This window comes from Gymnoscopelus microlampas, assembly GCF_963454915.1.
Source record: "Gymnoscopelus microlampas genome assembly, chromosome: 5".
Lineage (NCBI taxonomy): Eukaryota > Metazoa > Chordata > Actinopteri > Myctophiformes > Myctophidae > Gymnoscopelus > Gymnoscopelus microlampas.
The window spans coordinates 56,967,874-56,983,238 of record NC_139942.1 but is presented as its reverse complement, the minus strand read 5'-3'; the positions used below and the strand labels follow the sequence as shown (position 1 = coordinate 56,983,238).

At 49.9% G+C, this 15,365-nt stretch overlaps 2 protein-coding genes across 2 annotated transcripts; both read left to right on the top strand.

Moving 5' to 3' along the window:
- Positions 1 to 6,783: 6,783 nt before the first annotated feature.
- Positions 6,784 to 7,875, top strand: LOC311045223 (plasminogen activator inhibitor 1-like; the record flags this gene model as incomplete). The annotated part of the gene is made up of 1 exon (XM_084057022.1): positions 6,784 to 7,875. One exon carries the CDS (start codon positions 6,784 to 6,786, stop codon positions 7,873 to 7,875), a length of 1,092 nt encoding a protein of 363 aa, XP_083913148.1.
- A 331-nt stretch (positions 7,876 to 8,206) lies between these two features.
- LOC311045222 (serpin I2-like) lies at positions 8,207 to 9,280 on the top strand (the record flags this gene model as incomplete). The annotated part of the gene is made up of 1 exon (XM_084057021.1): positions 8,207 to 9,280. One exon carries the CDS (start codon positions 8,207 to 8,209, stop codon positions 9,278 to 9,280), a length of 1,074 nt encoding a protein of 357 aa, XP_083913147.1.
- Positions 9,281 to 15,365: the final 6,085 nt, after the last annotated feature.

Here is a 15,365-nt window from a genome sequence, read left to right as displayed (position 1 = left end):
ATCAAGCAAAGAGAACTTTTTAAGCTTTCTGCTGGATTTTCTTGCTACTTCCCTCCTCATCAGCCTCAGATCTCATCCTCTGATGCTGAAGGCGCTGAGGTAGATGATCTAACGGAACCACCCATCTCATTCTCTGATGACGGAGGCGCCTGGGAAGGCGATGCAGGAGTACCGTTTCAATCATCAACCCTGTCCACCGCAGCCACATCTTGGCTTTCCTCTGTTGCAGGTTCTGCCAGTGGGGCTATTTCCTCATCTTCTGCTTCCTTTAGTTGTTTGCTGACTCTTTTGGACTCACGGCTGGGTGCAACTGGGACTGACTTCCTTCCACTTCTTAGAACTCTGGTTTCTTCAACTGGTTCTTCTTTGTCGTTGTTCATTTCAATTATAACGATATGCTCTGACTTTTGGATACCATCACACTCTCTCCCATCAGACGCATTTTGACCAAGCTCCTCATCCCGTGATTCGAGCTCTGGCATTTCGCTACTATCAGAATCGCTCCCATCAGACGCCATATCAGCTTCGTCATCGGTGGTGGGTTTTGTCGATTCGAGCTCGGATTTCAGCTGTTTGCCCTGTGCCATGATTCGCTCCAAAGTGCTGCCGCGGATGTGGTGGAACGAGGATTCTTATAATTCACTAGAGTTCTGTCTAGAGAATGTTAGAATATACAGAGTGAATAGCTGTTAACATCTTTCACCCTCTTATAGCTCTATGGGAAAGGGGAGGTGCATCGATAACCGTGGAAAGACATGACCCAGAGATGTCAATTGTGCGAGATGTTAACAATTCAGAATTCCTGTGCTCAATACATAAAAATGTACACAAAAATCACAAACTCCATACATTTGCTTTGTTACCTTGTTGAAAATGCAATAAGACCAAAACTCATTTCTTTCTAGATATACAGCCCTTTCCTTTCTCTGAGCTCAACCAAATCGGCGTTGACATGTTCAAACACTCCACATTAATGGCGTCGCACCACTGCGCGATTGTTAACACCCAGGTACGGCTGCACGATCAACATGGTGGCGAACCTGCTTCTGGCTTTAACGTCGCTGCTGGCCAACCCGGCCAACCCAGATCAGGCCTGGTATGTCACTGAACTGCACAAATGCATGTCCCTACCTGGAGTAAAAAGCGTGCTAAAACTGTCCAGAATCGCATGCGGCAAGAACAAACACCTGTACGCGTGTTCCAAAACTGAGGCCAAATGTAGGTACCGCTGCCCTCTGGGCCAACCCAGCCAGCTAGACACCCATACTTGCACTGATGTCTGCCCCGAAGGACACCACGTCGGCCGTAAAGTCAACTCGGAAATCTGCGTACGTCACAAGAGGTGCTCTGATGACCAGGTCATGATACTCAAGGGCAGCACATGGCATGACACCGTGTGCAGCACAAGCGGGGAATATCACTCCGAGAAGTTGGTAGCCGTTGCGCCATCCTCACACGGTCATGAGATCTACACCGCGATGAACGACGTGACGCGCCTGTGGATACGGGACCTGTCCGAGACGGTCGTGAAGGAACTATGTGCTAAGAACAACATAACATCAGCCCTGTGCTGGCACAGCTACGAGGAGCATGGGAACTTTCGAGACGCTGAAAACCTTTACAGCGAACTGCTCAATTTGGGGTTTAAGGGATACGCCAAGCAGTTGTACCGCAAAGTGATCGAGCCCTTTCTCAAGCAATCCGTTATCGGCGTGAAATTGCCGAGTCCGTGGTGGCCCCGAGATACAGAGGAGCTCGTAATACCAGCCTACCTCGCGACGCTGCCGGGAATGCTGACTGAACACCAGGTCAAGAACCTGAGCCTGACATGGAGTGCAAAAGGCTCCGATGGTACCCAAGTGACCCTGATCGATGTAGATCAAGGTGCCTTCCAGCTCCCAATCAAATCCATGTACTCTTTGGGTGGAGGAGAGGACGCGTTCAAGCTGCGGAAGGGTTACGTAGAGGATTCAGTCTACCTCCCACTGATTATCAGTGACTTCAGCTGTTTAAGACAGCGCAGCTTCGAGCTGACCCTGAAGCTCAAATCAAAACTCGGTGCTGGTGATGAGGTGATCTTAAAAAGGGACATTCCCGTCAACTGCCACTGGGAGCCAGCGATTAGCGAACGGTGCAAATGCGCCCAGGCGATCGACGACTACATAAACCCACTGGGCCCGTGCTCACCAGCTTGCCTGATCCAGGCTGATGACCTGACCCCCCAGCCGGGTTGGACTCTCACGGTGTCACGCGCCCCCCCTGATCCCGCGACCCCACGGACTGGCAGGAGCCTGTTTGGCTCTACCTCGCCAAGCACAGAGCGCTTCTGTCTGATTACCGAGTTTGCGTTTGACTTGCGCCATGGCCCTACGCATTCGAGCCCCGCAGCGCCATTTGACATGCAACATTGTGACACAGCCCTGATCGAGTTGCGCATTCTCAACGGCGAGACGGAGTCCATCGCGGATGTGTCTCACAATCGCAAATCTGGGGAGTCGGACCGCTACACACGCAACCTGTACATCTCCGAGAATGCAAGGAGGACCATAGCCACCGTAACAAGACAAAGGTGGCGGACCCGTCTCGGCATTAAATTCCGCTTCGAAGCTAGGCCCACGCGGGAGCAGATCGCCTCGGCCTTCAACTGGATGCTACAGCTAAGCCACCTGGGTGACGGTGATAACTCGCGTTTCCTCGTAGCCGTGGTCGAGATAGCCGTCGAGGAGGTCTCAGTTCAGGGCTTTGAGGCTCTGCAATTCCTGTATGGTTCAGAGCTTGAGATCATACCCGCCGTCAGGGCTTGTGATCTGGCAGAGGTCCTGCGCATCAGCAACCGCATGCCGCATGGTGCCCACGCTGTAAGCCAGAGTGAGGCCTCCCAGGCCGAAACTTTACTGACACGGCTCGGTGAGGTGGTCACCAAACACGGGTTATTCCTCGACACCGAGACCATGGGCGTTTTTGCGCCCGAGCTCTCCCAACCGACCAACTGCCGCAACATCAAGCCGGGTCGCTGGACATTGGGTCCCAAGGCCGGTTCTTCTCTCATGATTCCATCTGTAGAAATTTACCCGGAGCGGACGGGCGTGATTCTCTTCGAGGAGATGTGCCGGCGTAGCAACAACCGTGCCGGAATCGTGGTAACGATGCCCACTGGTCGTTACCGCCAGGCAAAATGCTCCTCAATTAAGGTGTTTAACAGGCACACACAGACAGGTCCCGATGACCTGGTGTACACCCATGCTGAGCTGGACGATATCGCACAGGATATGTCCAAGTGGGGCGTTCGACGCTACTCCCTGGGCTATCTGGATCACACGTATGGAATGCCAGGCATGGTCGGCAAGTCGACTTTCAAGCTGGTGTCAGACAGCATTCTTCACCAGGCTCACCACCACCGCAAGCTCCACTATGTTTACACCGAGACCTCTGGCGAAGGCTATGCGTTTTATCCGCTCACCAAAGTATATGGCGTGTACAGACTCGACGCTGGCATATTTTTCCAGCAGGCGGACGCTGGCCCCAGGACCAAGGGCTTTGTCCCCGTCGCTAAATGTGAGCCTCAACTCCGGCTGGGCTTAGCTTCCGAGATGAACCTGGGCGCTGAGCAGACGGAGGCGGGTGCTACAGTATCTGATACCATAGATGTCGTTGACGAGATCCCCTATGGCGTGCGTGCCGTGCCGCTCCACAATCTAGGATCAGCTCCCAGCACATGCGCAAGACGCTTAGACAGGTCCTGGGCTTTCGTGAACCCCGGGGGCCAGAAGATCTCTGTGTTTTTCCTCGACGGCAAGGGCGTTCAGCGAAACCTCCGTTTCGCCGCCCTAGACACCACACTAGGAGCGCACGATGGCGAGCTGTGGCCCGGTGAAGTGGAGACCGGTAGCCGCTGCTACAGCTTTGTGAGCCGCGCCAAGCACACCACGAGGCTCACTTTCGTCTACCCTGTGCGGCCGGATGCTCTGGTAAGCTGGGTGGCAGACCTCGGCAGGCCCGAGCTGCGGGAACTCGATGGTCCCCAAGGCGTCCCATTGGTGTCCTTACACAACGACTGGAGTGCCGGTCTTGGGCATTTCGAAGAGGAGATGGAGCGCCGCATGCTACTCTTGCACGCAGCCGCGTGCCTTAAGGGTGCCCCGGTCTGCTTGGCCCTAGCTGATTACGCTGATTCATGGCCCCAGGGAGGGCTCGGAATCCCGGCCAGCGTAGAGACCTTGGATAGCAACACCACGGTCACCTTCGAGGTGTACCACGGTGCACGCCGCTTTAGGGTGCCATGCAATTTAAAGCCCTTCTCCCTGGGCTCCGTGGAGTCCACGGTGCCCTTTACGCATCAGCCCCTCTTCACGGACAACGGAATTGATGTCGCCGTGGCTCGGTATAAGCAGATGGTCGCAGAAGTGCAAAGAGCCACAAAAAATGTTCTCCACTCCCTGGACAATCTACACTGTGGTGGAAAGCCTGCATCCCTCCCGCGGCTCTCGGTCAGAGCTCTTTTCCGTGTCGAGAAGTGCCTGAGCTCGGCTGCCACTAATATATTAAGGCTTGAAAATGAGCTGCTCCAGTCCGCGATAGGCACCAAGAACTCCAACGTGATCATCGCGCCCGTCACAAAGACCTTAGCAGCCAGGGTCTATGCCATCAGCGTCGCAAGCTTAATCTTGACCGTATTAATCAACTCCGCCACAGCTTTCCTACTCTACTTTGCTCATAGGGATCGTTGCAGGGCCTTGGGACATAACAAAGTCAAATGATCTATCAACCGGGCTTTACAGCGGTACCACTGTTCCGCCTTTGCACCTCTGCTGCAGTGTTGTTCGCGGTCATAACAGATGCTTCCCCATCTTCCAGGGCACGGTCCCACGATTCCCTCCACGGCCCCTCTACTCCAGCGCCGGAAAGGGAGGCTAAGCTAGAACCCGAGAACGAGAAGGATGGGTCTATCACACAGTTGCTAGACTACAGAGTGATCCTGCCGGCTGGCAGGTGGAATATTCGTACTTCTTCAGAGCTTGTGGTCTACGTGTTCTCCCTGGGCTCCTTGTGGAAGAACCTCAGCATCGGACCGCAGGACGAGTGCTCGGTCAGCATGTGCAAGGGTATGGTCAACGTGTCTGAGAGTCAAGTGTGCGACTCACTTTGCTATACGGGGAAATGGAGAGAAACTAACACAATTCTCAGGCACGCCAAGGCAGAGTTCAACAGGGCTGTGGCCAAGCTGGATGCCAGCATCAGTGATATGGAGGCCCTGTCCGAAACTCACCTGCACGAGGGCTACGATAACTTCGCTCTCGACGTTATGGTCCTACGCAAACGGTTGCGCGCCAAACATGGACCAGCTGGCACTGTAGACGTACTGAGGCCCTATCGGGAGATGATCGGGAACGTGACCAACGACTTCAGCCACGGCCAGACGACAAGCTACTCCTCAGGCACCATCCAACTCACTGACCAGCCGAGCTACCGGCTCGAGGACTGGAGGAGCGAGGCGCTTCAGGCAGCCGCGCGATTTTCCGTGGCTGCGACAGTACTGAACGGGGCCCAGCGTACGCTGGCGACCTGCTCCCAGGGCCTTGTTATGTCGGACATGACAGGCTGCTTCCCAGGCCTGCACGGCGGGTCGGAGCTATTCACCGATACTCCACTCCTCAACGTGGTCCGCACCGGCTATGAAGGCATCGTGATCGTTGCAAGGCGCACCCGGTTCAACCACAGCAAGCTCTCTCGCTGGTACATGGCCTTCGCCGATGTTCGGACCGGTAACCAGACCTGCTGGCTTGAGCGGCACATGGTCACGGACGGAACAGTAGACTACGCTGAGCCCTTGTGCAACGCAAGAGGCTTGTGCGACGCGCCCGTGCGAGCCGACGGGGTCGCAGCGTCCTGTGAGCCCGACGAGGACATGTGGCTGGGTCCGTTGTGCCCTGTGGTGTGCGGGGAGCGCTGCTTCGGCCCCCTGTGCTACAAGCCCGACACCGGGACCTACAATCTCAGGTCACCGCCGGGCATGCTGCACACACCAGTGAGCGGACTGGCGCCACGTAGTGTGCACAAGCCTATGTGTGTGACCAGGACCAAGACGCTCACGAGCCCTGAGTTAGCCGACGTGGCGGAGCAGGCCGCGAAGCAAGCCGACAGCGTGTCACAGCTGGTCAACCGCGGAGTGGGCACGGTCGACAGGCTGCTAGAGTTGGAGAAGAAAACCAACGAACTCGTAAAAATAACAAACAGGGAAAATCAGAGTGACTGTGGTAGGATTTCTGAGCAGCGGTGCGAGTCCCTGCTGGGCAGCAGTGGCTGGATGAGCATCGGCGCACTGGCGGTCTCTCTCATTTCATGCCTCGTCATTGCCATACAGACCGCCGTCTCGTTCGGTTCCAACGAGAGCCCAATGCTATCGAATAGCAAGAAACGCAGGGCTTTGTGACCAGAAACTCGCTGTGTTTACACTGTTCGGAAGCGCTTATGCTCCCCGGACACTCGCGCCACAGCGATTGTGCTATTCTAAATGTATGGAGAGCCCTGAAGTTGGTAATGTTTTTTTCCTGTACTTTCTGAGAGTGATAGCGAGACGTCAAATAAAAACACACTGAACCCACAACGTTTGTACTTGTTTTCATTTCTTTCATTTAGGGAGCTCCTATCCTGTCAGCCGGGGCGGGTCCTACAGAGCTCTGTTGCTCAAGTATATATTGGTCTGTGTAAGACTCTGAGTTGTAGAATATACGCCTTCCCTGATCTAGCTCTAGAAGCACAACACCTGAAATAATTTCAGCAGCAATGGACAAAGCCACAAAGATGTCATTGGAGCTAATGCAACATTACGTGCGCACCAATAACAACATTTGCATTTGCCCGCTGGGCTTTACCAGCGTCGCGGCCCTGCTGTTATTTCGCAACGAGTTCCTAGAAGCGAAAGAAGCTGGTGTCCCTGTCCCTGTGTGGACCGGTGAGCCGCTCAGGCGCAGACGCTTGAACGACGACATCGGAAACTCAAGCTCAACTAAGACAGCCAACTTAATGTGGGCCTACTACTGTAAGGAGATTCCTGAGGAGCTAATGGAGCTGCTCACTCGGCAGTGCGTCTACGTGGTTGTGAAATCCATTGAGTCTGATCTAGAGAGCAAGGAGCTTGTTGACCTGTTAAATGAGTTTGCCGAAACATACACTAATGGCATGATCAAAAACATGATGAACTCCGATGATGTTGACGGCGCTAGACTAGTGCCAATGAACGCAGTTTACTTCAAGGGTACTTGGAAGACAAAATTCAACAAATTTAACGCGCAAGACCGAAGTTTCTTCTACGAGCCAAACTCTGAAATGCAAGTCCAAGCCATGTGTCGCACGGAGGAGTCTGACACCCCAACGCGGATTACGGAGGACCGACAACTCTTCAGGGTTCTTCACCTGCCCTACGAGGGCGAAGACAAAGCTGTCATGCATATTCTGATACCTCAGAGTGGGTTAGAGGTTCAAAACGTGTTTGAACTGCTGGGCCAAGTGTGTGACATAACGCCCTACCTGGACCTTGACCTAGCAAAGTACGCTCATGGGTATAAAGTGGTGTTGCCCAAGTGGCGGATGGAATGCGAACTGCCGCAAACTGGACGACCCTTGGAAGAATTGGGTGTGCCTTTCAGTGGGAAAACTAAGCAGGAGTGCATAGTGGTGGTGGATGAGGAGGGCACGGTGGCTCGCTCTGTTACTGGATCGACTTTTGGTTGCTTGTTTGGTGCCATGAGTAATACAAGGATTAAGGAGTTCATGGTCAATGTACCTTTCCTCTTTTTCATCACTAGGATTCGGACCGATGGCAAGAAGGGTCGCACTATACTGTTCATGGGAGGGGTGAAGATTCCCAAGTTTTGACTGGGGAACACCTAAAGTGTGTGTGCAAAACATATGTATTTTTATGTGTTTGTGATATGTATATATGTTTTTTGTCACTCTGTGGTCGACACCAACAAGCAAGATGGGGAAGGGGTGTAAGTCAACTATGATACCATACAGTCATATTACAATTTTTCATTAAGGTGCACGCTAGCAAAAAACGCTAGTCTTAAATAGATGGCCAGGATCCTGTTAGACGGGGCGGGTCCTACAGAGCTCTGTTGCTCAAGTATAAATTGGTCTGTGTAAGACTCTGAGTTGTCCCTGATCTAGCTCTAGAAGCACAACACCTGAAATAATTTCAGCAGCAATGGACAAAGCCACAAAGATGTCATTGGAGCTAATGCAAGCTCACGGACGCACCCATAACATTTGCATTTGCCCGTTGGGCTTCACCAGCGTCGCGGCCCTGGCGTTATTTCGCAACGAGTTCCTAGAAGCGACAAAAGCTGGTGTCCCTGTCCCTGAGTGGACCGGTGAGCCGCTCAGGCGCAGAGGTTTGAACGACGACATCGGAAACTCAAGCTCAACTAAGACAGCCAACTTAATGTGGGGCTGCAACTGTGCGGAGATTCCTGGGGAGCTAATGGAGCTGCTCACTCGGCAGTGCGTCTACGTGGTTGTGAAACCCATTGAGTCTGATCTAGAGCGCAAGGAGCTCGTTGACCTGTTAAATCTGTTTGCCGAAACACACACGGATGGCATGATCAAAAACATGATGAACTCCGATGATGTTGAGGGCGCTAGACTAGTGGCAATGAACGCAGTTTACTTCAAGGGTACTTGGAAGACAAAATTTAACAAATTTAACACGCAAGACCGAAGTTTCTTCTACGAGCCAAACTCTGAAATGCAAGTCCAAGCCATGTGTCGCACGGAGGGGTATGACACCCCAACGCGGATTACGGAGGACCGACAACTCTTCAGGGTTCTGCACCTGCCCTACGAGGGCGAAGACAAAGCTGTCATGCATATTCTGATACCTCAGAGGGGGTTAGAGGATCACAACGTGTGTGAACTGCTGCACAGCATGTCGGACATAACGCCCTACCTGGACCTTGACCTAGCCCCAAATGCTTCTCAGTATCAAGTGGTGTTGCCCAAGTGGCGGATGGAATGCGAACTGAAGCTGGGAGAAGCCTTGGAAAAATTGAGTGTGCCTTTAATTGGGACAACTAAGCAAAAGTGCATGGTGGTGGTGGACGAGGAGGGCACGGTGGCTGCCGCTGTTACTGGATCGAGTCTGTTTGGTGCGATGGATACAAGGGTTAAGGAGTTCATTGTCAATGTACCTTTCCTCTTTTTCATCACTAGGATTCGGACCGACGGCAAGAAGGGTCGCACTATTCTGTTCGTGGGAGGGGTGAAGTTTCCCAAGTTTTGACTGGTTGGTGCATTTACTTTTAATGAGCTCCACCCTCCATAGAAAGCAGCCGAACATGCCTATATAAAGGTGTTCATATCTCAGAGAGCTCAAATTTATGCTACCCCTTTGCTGACTGTTTCCTCTGTACTAACTCAGCAGCAGCAGAAGCAGCCCAACTGGAGGGATAAAGACAAAACATAGCCGAGTCATAACTAGCAGGTGAAGTGATCATGGCGCCAATCTCAAATTTGGACTTTGAGGTGGATTTGTTTAAAGCTTTGAGCAAATCCAAGAACTCCGGGAATGTCTTCTTCTCCCCCATCAGCGTAAGGTCCGCCATGTACATGATGATTTTGGGAGCGAAGGGCGATACTGCTAAGCAGATTGAAAGGGTCCTCTCGTACCATCAAGATGAAGACATCAACTCAAAACGTGCCATTATGGCATCTTCAAGACCCTCATGCACTTTGAAATTCGGTACGCTGTTGTGCAGGGAGACGAGTTATAATTTCAAAGCCGATTTCGAACAACAGATACGGAATGTGCACGGTGCCGAAATCACGGCAGCCGATTTCAAAGAATCCCCTGAAACAGCTCGAGTGCTACTGAACGAGTGGGTCGCGACAAAAACCGAACAGATGATACAGCAGGCAGTGCCAGAAGGTTCATTTACTGAGCACACTAAACTTGCTGTACTCGACTTTGTGTACTTCAAAGGGAACTGGTGTTTGCCTTTCGAAGAATCCGACACCCGGGAAAGGCAATTTCACATTACCGCAAATAGGAGTGTGCCTGTACTCATGATGCATCTTGAAAGTACCAAACTACCCTACCACCACTGCAAGGAACAAAGGTTACAGGTGCTGGAGTTGCCATATGCCTCGGGTGACATCAGGATGATCTTGTTACTACCCGATAAACCCAAGCACGGGGAAGACCCCCTGGAACAGCTGGAGAATGAGTTGACTGCTGCAAAACTCACGGATTGGCTCAAAAAGACAAGACCATGTGAAATCAACTTGTACCTGCCAAAATTTGCATTGAAGGAAACATATGACATGAAGAGATTTCTCATAGAACTGGGCGTTAAGGACTTGTTCCAGTCCGGTAAGGCTGATCTCTCTGGAATCTATGGTCACCATAGTCTCTGTGTTGATGTGCTGGCTCACCAAGCATGCATTGATGTCAATGAAAAGGGCTCAGAGGCCGCTGCTGTAACTTCTCTGATCCAATTTGATGGTCCAACTCGGATGGGAGAAGACTTCATTGCCGATCACCCCTTCCTTTTCATCATATGGCACAACAAGACCAATTCCATACTTTTCTTTGGAAAATTCTCATCTCCTTAGAATGAGCTTGATCTACGTACATGTTTTTTTTTTTGTTTAATTATTGAATAACTGAAAAAAATATCTGCAAGTAAAAAAAAAAGGTCGCTGTTTATGCATTGTAATTGCATTCCTGTAATTTGTATTTGTAAGATAGCTTAATAAAATATATCTGCAAGTAACAAAGGGTTTGTCTTTCTCATACTTTAACATTTTCACAGAAGGATGAAGAACTAGTCTCCTCATTGCCAGAGAGATTAGCATAGTACATGAGATACAGCAGGTTACGGGACTGCTGCTCAAAGCACTACGTAATGCTCTTCTCCACCTTCTGACAGCGACAAAGGAAGCGAGAACGGTCCCTTGCCAACGTTTCCCAGGGCCCGCGCCAATTTTTTTTTTTTCATATGGGTATCAGTAATAGTATTTTGTCGCGAGATGCTCTTTGTGAATTCTGAGATATCTGACATAAGTTTGTCCTTGTAGCTGGAGATCAATCTCTTACTGGGATATCCTTCATAGCTGCTCACAAACCCACTTGACAGCACTGCCTGATCCTCCTCCACCAGCTCAAAGACAGGATCCTTATGCTCCTTTTCCTGTGTCGTAAACCTGTGATGTGACAATAAACCTGATTCTGATTCTGATTCCGATTCTGATTCTGATTCTGATTCTGAGCTACAAGCAGACTGCATCATGTCCCCCTGCTCCAGGACCTTATGCTCCTCTTCCTTTGATGAACTAGAGGCAGAGAGCACTGCCTGGTCCTCCACCATCAGTACCACGGCATGATTGTTATGCTCCTCTTCCTGTGATGCAACCAGGTTCCTTTGTGCCCTGCTGCCAGTGCGCGTGGACAAAGTGTCAGGGCAAGAGTCCCTGCTGCCAGTGGGCGTGGACAAAGAGTCAAGTCAAGAGTAAAGGGACGGAAATGAGGAGAGAGAAACAAGGAAGAAGCAGTCTTAAAGTCATCAAGGAAGAACTTGACATCCAACCCGAGTGAAACAAGGATGAACCAGTCTTCAAGTCATCAAGGAAGAACTCTGACTTTTCTGCAATGAGGATACAGAGCGATTTGTGAACAAAGATGAACAAGGAAGAACCTGACATCAAGAGTCATCAAGGAAGAACTTGGTGAACCTTATCCGACTCTGACTTTTGTATCTGCGATGTCATATGTGTAATCCAAAACATATTGAACTAATGAAAATGAATATGGAACTAAATAAATAAATAAATATCTGCATATAACAAAGATTGTGTCTATGTGGTGTTATCTATTTTATTCTATTTTTTTTTTCTACATCAGGAAATACCCTTTAAACGCACACAGCCCTGTAACCCTGGTAACAGCCCCTTGTCCGGTGCACGCACCGACCCCCGATTTAAAAACACCCCCCCCCCCCCCCCTGACACTTGTTGTTGTTGTGTACGATTGGTTTATATATGCACGTACGTACGTACGCATTGACTTTTTATTTTATTTTATTATTATTTATTTTTTTCTATTGGCTCCTTTTTGTCCTATTGGACGACTTCAACGTACAGGAACGCTGCGAATGCCTGGGCGAGGGCCTGGGTGAGGCAGGCAGGCAGGCAGGCAGGCAGGCAGGCAGGTGGTTTGTCAAGCCACCGTCCCGGAAAACGAAAGGAGGAGAAAGAAAAAGAGAAAAGAAAAACAGAAAACACATAAATAAACAACCGCGCCCTCCGGCGGGGGCCGGCGGTAAATACCCGCGCCCCCTGGCGCTCGGACACCATAGAGGGTGCCCCAAACGGGAACTTTTTTCACCCCCCGCGGCCGGAGCAGGCTCCGCGCTCGCATGGCCTTTTGCACTGTAACAGCCCCTTGTCCGGTGCACGCACCGACCCCCGATTTAAAAACACCCCCCCCCCCCCCCTGACACTTGTTGTTGTTGTGTACGATTGGTTTATGTATGCACGTACGTACGTACGCATTGACTTTTTATTTTATTTTATTATTATTTTTTTTTTCTATTGGCTCCTTTTTGTCCTATTGGACGACTTCAACGTACAGGAACGCTGCGAATGCCTGGGCGAGGGCCTGGGTGAGGCAGGCAGGCAGGCAGGCAGGCAGGCAGGCAGGTGGTTTGTCAAGCCACCGTCCCGGAAAACGAAAGGAGGAGAAAGAAAAAGAGAAAAGAAAAACAGAAAAACAGAAAACAAATAAATAAATAAACAACCGCGCCCTCCGGCGGGGGCCGGCGGTAAATACCCGCGCCCCCTGGCGCTCGGACACCATAGAGGGTGCCCCAAACGGGAACTCTTTTCACCCCCCGCGGCCGGAGCAGGCTCCGCGCTCGCATGGCCTTTTGCACTTAATAGATAACACCACATAGACACAATCTTTGTTATATTCAGATTTTTTTATTTAGTTCCAAATTCATTTTAATTAGTTCAATATGTTTTGGATTACACATATGACATCGCAGATACAAAAGTCAGAGTCGGATAAGGTTCACCAAGTTCTTCCTTGGTGACTTGAAGAGTGGTTCATCCTTGTTTCACTCAAGTTGGATGTCAGGTTCTTCCTTGATGACTTTAAGACATAGGGTTTCTCTCCAGTGTGAATTCTCTGGTGTGTTTTATCACAGAGACGTGTCGTCCATACTGATCACATCCGTAGGCTTTCTCCCCAGTGTGAATTCTCTGGTGTGTTTTAAGGTGGCTCATTTGAGAGAAACGTCGTCCGCACTGACCACATCCGTAGGGTTGCTCTCCAGTGTGAATTCTCTGGTGTGTTTTAAGGTGGCTCATTTGAGTGAAACGTCGTCCGCACTGACCACATCCGTAGGGTTGCTCTCCAGTGTGAATTCTCTGGTGTCTTTTAAGGCTGATCATTTGAGAGAAACGGCGTCCGCACTGGTCACAGCCGTAGGGTTTCTCTCCAGTGTGAATTCTCTGGTGTCTTTTAAGGTTCATCATTCGAGAGAAACGTCGTCCGCACTGGTCACATCCATCGGTTTTCTCTCTACTGTGAATTATCTGGTGTTTTTTAAGGCTGGCCATTTGAGTGAAGTGTTTTCCGCACTGATCACATCCGTAGGGTTTCTGACCAGTGTGAATTATCTGATGTGTTTTAAGGATGGACATTTGAGTGAAGTGTTTCCCACACTGGTCACATCCGTAGGGTTTCTCTCCAGTGTGCATTCTCTGATGTCTCTTAAGTTTGGACATGTAACTAAAGAGTTGCCCACACTGATCGCAGCAGTGTTGTTGTGGTTTAGCCAAGCTTCTTTGTTCATTCACTGCTGGTAGCACAGGGAAGCCGGACTGATGATTCAACGCTGGATTGCAGAAAGAAAAGGGAAATATGTTTTAGAGATGGGAATAGAGTAAAAATGTAAAACGTAATTATACTAAGCTGTTCCCTGGAATGAATATATATATATATATATATATATATATATATGTATGTATATGTAGTGAGACAACTTAATGTAAAACTTGAAAAGTAAAGTAATAAAACATTTGTACGTCAGAGCAGGGAAATTAAAAGTAGAAAGGAGGTAGAGAAAGTAACATACCATTTTCTTTGGGTCCCTCCTGTTCAGCAGAACTGTCCCTGGTTGGGTTGAGAGCGTTCATCTTCCACTGAATTCTGGAGTCCACAGTCAGATCTGATCAGAAATTATTGATATCCTGGAGGAGTTGTGGATAAATTACAACTACACACTCTTCTTATACTAGAGAGCCTCGGGTGGAGCCAGTTACTGCTTTGAATGATTGGACAAAGAGAACAATAAAACCGTCTCTCCACCAATCGCAACCTAACATACTTCTACACCTCCCTCCCTCTTCCCCCAGACATGCTCCATTCATGCGACCTTCTAGAAACTGTTGACTTTCTGTTACAAGAGAACCAAGAGTAATCTTCATGTAAAGCTTCCAGAGGAAACTCTCAAATGGACCCAGTTTGACCTGAGAGAGAAAACACACACCACTTTGGTTTACTCTGAAGAGATGGAGAACTTAGAAAATGTGTCTGTGGGTCATGTGTTTTTTAATCAAAGACTACATCAACCAGTTTCCCTGTGAAGTGTTATAGAGATTTTTACTCAGTGTAGTTGAAAAATAAAAAATGAGAGCAGAGCCCCCATTAGCAGACACACCAAGTAGTAGACAAAGGATAGATAGACAACCATGTTCAGCTCGATTGATTGAGTATTTTATTATTATTATTATAAGACATAGTTTTAGACACCATTCTATCTTTTTTGTTCACATTAATGGTAATATGAATTAGATATTACAAATATTTTGTACATAAAAAATGTTTATGCTTGTTCAGGATAGGGTTAGCGTGTAATCCTGGGCACTACCTTCCCTCTGCCAACCTAGGGAGGTCAGGGAGGTCTCCTTCAATGCATGAGAGCCAACTGACCTTCTTATCACCTGACAGGGGAGAGTTTCCCTGGTTGGACGTAGCGCGTGGAAGGAACACGTTATTCCAACCAGTTCCCTTCCCCTCCATCAGGCGCCCCGGCTGGCCAGGGGGAGGCAGTATAGTGACCAGGATTACTGCATGTTTTTTGTGAGGGTACCTACCCTAGGAGACACGGGGATAACATGCAAACTCCACACAGAAAGGCCCTTTCGCCAATCCCACCTAGGGTGTGGGCACTGACCCCCCCCCCCCCCCCCCCAAAAAAAAAAAAACAGCAGCTCCTCCTATATATAGGAGTTGTGTCCTGGGATAGAATTGATTTGCACAGCAACACCAGCGACAGGTGCAGAAGGAGAAGTATGTTCTC